The sequence below is a fragment of the Colobus angolensis genome, unplaced genomic scaffold (assembly GCF_000951035.1).
Source record: "Colobus angolensis palliatus isolate OR3802 unplaced genomic scaffold, Cang.pa_1.0 Scaffold40, whole genome shotgun sequence".
Taxonomy (NCBI): domain Eukaryota; kingdom Metazoa; phylum Chordata; class Mammalia; order Primates; family Cercopithecidae; genus Colobus; species Colobus angolensis.
The window spans coordinates 9,775,420-9,782,712 of record NW_012117377.1 but is presented as its reverse complement, the minus strand read 5'-3'; the positions used below and the strand labels follow the sequence as shown (position 1 = coordinate 9,782,712).

The following is a 7,293-nucleotide window of genomic DNA, read 5'->3' as shown; positions in this document are numbered from 1 at the left end:
ACTTAAAGTATAATAAAAATAAATAAAGAAAAAAAATAAAATAAAATAAATAAAAAATACATGTATTGATATATAGTAAAGTTGAGTTTTAATATATCTCTTTCCAGATGACAAGGATGCACACTATGCTAGGAAATGTTAGTAGATTTGGGAAAGAAAAGAGGAAAAGAGACTTGTTTGGTTTTAATTTTGTCTTATTGGTGTTGCGAAATTCACATAACATGAAATCAACCATTACAGCTTGTACAATTCAGAGGCATTTAGTACATTCACAAGGTTGTGCAACTATCACCTCTACCTAGTCCCTTTGAGAATTGATTCTACATGTCATCTCACATAGCATTTCAGATATCACCTTTGTTAAGAATGACCATACATTTGGTTTTCCTGGGATTGTCCACATTTATCTCCAATGTCCCAGCATCCTGTCCAGTTGTCAGAAACAAAGGAGCTCCCACTAGGGTGATACATACAAGGCATACTTCTTCCCAGTGTCTACAAGTGGAACACTACTGGCCTTACCACACACTCGATCTGGGCATAAGGGCACTTCTCAGTAGCACTCCAATGAGTGCCACCACATTTTTCATGAGAACTCTTACTCTAGATGCCCAATATTATAGCCAGACTGTGTAACCATATGGTTTAGATGATTATGAAAAGCTGATGTTGTATGTGAGAATAACTCTTCTAATTTAAAAGATGCTATCTACTAATTTGTAGTTCCCTGAGTGCCATCCTCATATCCTTATTTCTTAGGCTATAGATGAAGGGATTCAGAGTGGGTGGCATCACAGTGTAGAACACTGAAACCAGCAAATCCAAGGGTGATGGAGATTTAGGCAGAGGGCGTAAATAGGCAAAAAACCCAGAAGAGAAAAATAAAGTTACAACAATGAGATGAGGCAGGCATGTGGAGAAAGCTTTGGACCTGCCTTCTTTGGAGGGCACCCTCAGCACAGCGGAGAATATGTGAATGTAAGAAATGTCAATAAGCACAAAGCAGCCAGAGTCCAACACGAGGCTGAGCCCAATGATTACCAATTCACCAGTGTTATAAGAACAGGCAAGGGAGAGCAGCTGTGGGATATCACAAAAGAAATGATGAACCTCAGGAAACCCACACATGGGTACAGAGAAGGTGCAAGCTGTGTGCAGGACTGCATTGAGACCTCCACTGACCCATGAAGAGACAGCCATCTGCACACAGACTTCATTACTCATTTTGACCTCATATCTGAGCGGGTGGCAGATGGCAATATAGCGGTCATAGGACATGACTGTGAGAAGAGCTATTTCTGTAGTGGCTAAGAGAAAAAAGAAAAAAACCTGACACACACATCCAAGGAATGAAATGGTGTTGCAATTCATCAGGGAGTTTGTGATGGACTTAGGAACAGTGATAGAAATGAGACACAGATCCACGAAAGATAAGTTCTTTAGGAAAAAGTACATGGGCGTGTGGAGCCGATGATCCTTGATGATGAGGGTGATGATGAGAAGATTCCCCATCAGTGCCGCCAGGTAAATTGGCAAAAAGAGCACAGAATGTAGGATCTGGGTCTCCCGAATGTCAGAGAACCCCATGAGGAAGAATGTTCTTCCAAAGGTGAAGTTATTCATTTCTTTGGACATTTTACCAGTTGCTGTAAAAAATAAAGTAAACAGTTTTAGACTTGGACAAAAGGGTTTACTGTCTTATTTCCTTCACTTCTCTTTCTCCCACTCACATGTGCATCTGCCGAAAAATTCAAGATCGTATCAGACATCACCAAGGAACAAGGAGGACTTTAACAAATAGCATTTCCTCTGCTCATCCAATCTTCATTCTTATGCCAGAGTCAGGAAAAATTGTGAAAAACTTTGTAATAAGAAAATAACAACAGTGAAAAATACTAAGTGTCCTGTCTAGTTGTATTTTATTATCTTTGAGCTACTTTACAGTTCTGGAAGTTGTAGGAATCTCTTAATATGCAAATTAGTCTTGCTCATAAAAATACAAATTATATTCTGATGTAATGTGATTGATTATTGTTCTGTAGGTAGACCTATTTTACATCTGTTTGTAAATTTATTTCAGCTTTCTTTATCTGCCCTTATATGTGTGGTACTTTGACTTCTCTTCTGAACCAGTTGGAATATCTTGGAAATTCCCCCATTAATTATTGAGCTAAATAAAATCTTTGACCTGTGTTTATATTCATATGAGACTCACGATTTTATCCTGTTTTAAAAAAATATATGCTTTAGCATCTGCCATGGATAGTGATTGCTGACACAGTCAAATTTTACGAAAAAAAAAAACTTGTGAGATCTTAGAAACATCACTCTAATTTATCTAACACACAGAAAAAATATCAGACAGTTTTCATTCCTTTTGTTGTATTACATTTTGTTCAATGAAAACTTGTCCCTCAGTAGAACTGAAATATCTGAATTGTGCAACATAATATTCACATTCATTTATTATACGTTAAAGTCTTTACCTTCTAGCAAATTTCTCAGCATTAGTGCTGTCACCTTTCAGCAACTGCTCTGTGTGTTTCAAGGCTTCTATTTAGTTAGCTGGGACAACAAGCTCTCGTTTTGGTTCATAGCTGTTTGGCCGGCTCTCGCTTTTCTTTTGTTGTTCTTCCTGCCCTGAGCTTTCACCACTGTCCATATTCCTTCCATCCTCTGTGGGTTACGTCATCATCTGCATGACTGAGAATAGCAAATTAATCCTGTATTTCTCCACCCAGCTGCTTTCTGCTCATATTTCCATTCCTTCTTCCTTGTCTCAGAGAAAAAATTATTTCCTCCTTTCTGAGTTTGCAGTACAATATCTAACATTGGAAACACTCAATGTCATTTAATAAGCCATGTTTAATGTACCTATTCATAAGCATTGTTGAGAGGAAGTAACCTCTGCAGGATCCCACTATGGGGCCACATCAAATAGATTCAGGATTTTCCCCAGTATTTCACATTCCTAATCTAATAACTGCTTGCTCAGTTACTTTTCCCTGAACTATATTATTAATTTTTACAGCTAAGTTTTTTGTCTAGATCTTGATAAAACTTCTGCATCCAAGAATTTGCTCTTTATTGGTTTCCCCTCGCTCTCCTTCATTTTGAACTCCATTATTCAGATAACCACATAAGATTCAACAAAAGTGCTGGTGTTGGCTATAAGCGTATATGCTCAATGGAAAAACAAACACTAGAGGCTTATATACTATGAGCGATCATTAGATGTAATTACACAACAATGAAAATAGGGTAGAATTCACTGTTTGGCCTGGGGCATAGTCACACTTCACAAAATAAATAAAAATTAGTTTTTCAAAGTCAGTTACAGCTGAGATAGTATCCAGCACAGTTCTCTTATCTCAAAAAGTATTTTCTCATAATCTATTTACCCAGGTCTCATTGTAATTTCTCCCACTGTAAACTTCATATTTTCTAAAAGATTGCTTCATGCAGGCTGGAGAAATCAGAAATTATATATTCTCCCTAAATCCATCTGATACGCCCTATAGTGAAACCAGTTAAGCAACCAATCAGCCAACAAACAAATACGAAATAAAATATCTTATTATCTGTGATCGAGTCAACTCTTTTTTTTTTTTTTTGATCTCTTACTGGAATTTACAACAAATATCTGTTTAATATTTATCACAATCTTCTTCACAGGCCTGACCAGTGGTTCTCAATGTTTAGTCCTTGGCTCAGCTATGTCAGTATCACTGTGGAACTTGCTAGAAAGGCAGTCTCAAGTCCCCACCTCAGATCTGCTGAATCAGGAACTCTGGGAGTAGAGCCCAGTGAGAGGTGTTCTAACCATCCCTTTAAATAATCAGGGTGCATGTTAGAGTTGGAGGACCACTGCATTAGAATGTCCCGATTCATAAAATTTCTTTCTGGAAGACTTTTGCATTTTTTTCTCTCAGAAGTGGTTGTCCCTACCCCCAAATTGCTTATGCTTTTCTTCTTTTCTACTGCCAAATTCTACTTTGGGAATTCCAGCAATCAAAATTAATTTAGCATCAATCCCAAATTTCCTCTGGTAATCCAGTTACTTATCTCAACATTATTTACTACTCTGATTATACATTTTAATTTCTCAACAACTGATATTTTCCTTCCTTACAATTGTAATAAGTATGTACAATGATGTCTGTTGAACCAGATGAGGGAAGGCACAAAGTACTTCAGAAGTTCGAGGGAATCAAGGTGCATGTGATGTAGAAATGTGGCAAATGAAATAATTAACTTTTGGAAAATGGATAGTATTTAGGAAAACAAAAGGGAACAGAGGTTTTTTAAGCCACTGTTCCTTTACAAGAACAGTGTGAACTTAGCAGGACCTCAGCATCCTGAGCGATGTGTAGGTAGAATGCTTTGTAGCAAAGGTTTGTGCATGTGGTGTGGGCTAGGAGGATGAGGGATTTGGAAAGGATGAGCAATGGGCTGAGAGGTTTAGCTTTCACCTTGCTGACAGCAAAGGGCACTTCAGTGGTTAAGGGGGAGGTGGCCTAATGAAAGTGGCATTTTCTATAACTTTTCTTTATATATGGTCACTTTTGCAGAGAAGATATTCTTGAGGCAGAGAAACTAGTGAGGATATTACTTAATAGTAAACCTATGAGTTATTAAAAGAAGGTTTGAAATAAATGGTCATAATAAGTATGAAAGGGAAAGAGAAAATACCAACTGACTTGAGAAAGAAGATGAATGGGAGGTTTGAATGTGTTCTTGAATAAAACAAAGTGAAATCAATGTAAGAGCAAATGCTAGATACAGAGGGGTGAATATAAATTTTTCTGCCTTTGCTTTGAAACTAGTAAGGAGGTAGAAGTAGATGCTCCCAGCAAGCCTCCTATCTCTGCCTCCTTCCCACTGTGGCTCTTCTTGTTCAGACCTGCTCATGTCCCAGACCCCAGTGCTATAGAAAACTCTTCTGTTAATTAAAGACTTGGGAGAGAGGGCCTGCAAGAGGGTGTTCTGACCTCAGTGAGGACAATCACCATAACTTACGTCTCGACATAAACTACTTATAGATATCTTTACAAATGAAAACCTTACCACTAGTGTTTAGAAAGTCTTTGCATTAAGGCCGGGCGCAGTGGCTCACATCTGTAATCGCAGCCCTTTGGGAGGCTGAGGCAGGCGGATCATGAGGTCAGGAGATGGAGACCATCTGGCTAACACGGTGAAAACCCGTCTCTACTAAAAATACAAAAAAATTAGCCGGGCGTGGTGGCGGCGCCTGTAGTCCCAGCTACTCAGGAGGTTGAGGCAGGAGAATCGCATGAACCCAGGAGGCGGAGCTTGCAGGGAGCCAAGGTTGTGCCACTGCACGCTAGCATGGGCGACAGAGCAAGACTCCTTTTCGGAAAAAAAAAAAAAAAAAAAAAAAAGAAAAAGTCTTCACATTAGCAATTCACGGTTAGAAGTGTTTATACAGGGGAAAGAATGTCTTTGTCCCTTCAAATACTAGCAGACTTCCCATAGACTGATTCACCCTGGCTTTGATGGCTAGGCTTGGAGTGGAAGTGGTATTTGTCTCTCTTCCTTTCCTTGGACTGCTATAGAAAGGAAGATCCCAACTGTACATGTCAAAACAATGACAAACTCTTAACCATCTTAGACCAAGGCAACATATTAGAAAACGTTTTTTAAATTATATTGATTCAGATAAACAAATGAACTCAAATCTCAGTTGAAATGAAATTAAAGCTTGTATTTTGGTAAGCCTCTGAAAATATTTCTAGGCTTACAAATAATTTTGATGTAAACTGTTCACCTTTTTTAAGTATCTAAGAGGTCAGATCCATAGATTATGTGTAGGAGAATATATCAAAAAGTTTATACAGATCAACCTCCCACACTCTAATCCTTCAATAACAACAAATTGTTGTTTTATTTTCTTCAGAATAAGGGGACCTGAGAAGGCACGCATTTTGGCAGGATGGTCAGAGGCAGGAATGACTCATGGTCTGAGAAATGTGCTCTTGGGAATGTGAGATCTAGAGCACTTACCTACACCAGTCACATTCTAAGACGTTTCCAAATATTACTGGATATAACTTACACCAGTGCTCAAAACAAACCCTTGTATGCCAATTATATGCAGAAATTGGACCTGTGGGGAGCTTAAGCAATTAGCCCCTGGTCACACAAGTGTGGGGGCTGGATTTGAAAACAGGTGGCCACATTCCATAGGCTTCTATGTTAGGATGTCCTATACAATGTTAAGAACGCAGGCTTACTCAGCTGTATCCCAGGATGGCATCATACAAGGCTTCTGAAGAGGTGATACAGTAACCCTCCTCCCTAGCATGGTACCCTTCTTTATACAAACTGATTTCACACCTTCCTTTTTCTGAATTCCACTAGTGGATGCCACCCATCAAAGTCCAGTGGATACCAGTGAGGTGGTGTGGTGAAGTCTCCCCCTTTCTATGGCTCGTGTGGGCTTCCAGCTAATGTCACTAACAGCTAATGTCATAACTCTCTTACTCTGTCCATGTTACTCACATTGACTCTTCTGAGCTTCAAAGTAGACCAATTACTCATAATCCAAAGACAAAAAGTGAATACTTACAGAAGTTAAGACATCCAACTAGGGTTGCAAAGAAAAGGACAGAAAAAGGTTGGAAAACAATAAGGGCACGAATTTCATTGGATTCTTTTAGCTGCAGAGATGATCATGTACACACTCATGTCCAGACAGGGCAAGAACCATGAACTGCTGTGCCCATGGTTTTTCCCGGTTTTAAGGTGATTCTCCTAATTGGTTAAGTAAATATCCTGGGAGTAGAACCAAATTAACCACCATCCTGTCCTTGGAAAGAACAAGACTTTACAGGCGCTGCCTCATTTTATCCCCAGAGAAGCCAGGTAGTCTCAAAAGACAGATTATTTCAACTTTTTAAATCTAGGTCCATCCTTCCTTAACATTATGAGAGGAGAAATAAATGTCTCCTTGTTCTCATGTGCATATATTTGTCAGTCAGTCTGGGCAAGTTTTACAAAGTATATGAGCCATTTGTTTTAATTTTTTTGTCTGATGTCTTTTTATAACTTTTCCCTATATTATTCATTTTTATTGCTTTGCTTACGTTTTCTATATATTAGAAAATTTAGGTCCTGTAGGTCTCATGCTGCTTAAATACAAAAAAAAAAAGAAAGAAAAATTAAAGCTGCTTTCTAAAACTCTTTTTGTGATTACATTTTGTCCATGAGATATTATTCAATCTAGTTAAATCTACTGTTCTTTTCCTTTAAAGCTTCTGGCTTTGGGGTTTT

The 7,293-nt window shown here is 38.4% G+C and overlaps 1 protein-coding gene and 1 long non-coding RNA gene across 2 annotated transcripts in view; both read right to left on the bottom strand.

Moving 5' to 3' along the window:
• Positions 1 to 705: 705 nt before the first annotated feature.
• On the bottom strand, positions 706 to 1,635 carry LOC105521566 (olfactory receptor 14A16-like). Its single transcript, XM_011955779.1, has one exon. The coding sequence runs from the start codon at positions 1,633 to 1,635 to the stop codon at positions 706 to 708; it is 930 nt and encodes a 309-aa protein (XP_011811169.1).
• Positions 1,636 to 5,704: 4,069 nt separating this feature from the next.
• Positions 5,705 to 7,293, bottom strand: part of LOC105521533 — a 103,871-nt gene continuing 102,282 nt past the window's right edge. The window contains exon 3 of the long non-coding RNA XR_001003286.1: positions 5,705 to 6,556. This is a non-coding gene — a long non-coding RNA (uncharacterized LOC105521533). The remainder of the gene's footprint in view (positions 6,557 to 7,293) is intronic.

Excerpts from the sequence above, each read along its gene's own strand:
- LOC105521566 (XM_011955779.1), bottom strand. The coding sequence starts at position 1,635 with ATGTCCAAAGAAATGAATAACTTCACCTTTGGAAGAACATTCTTCCTC.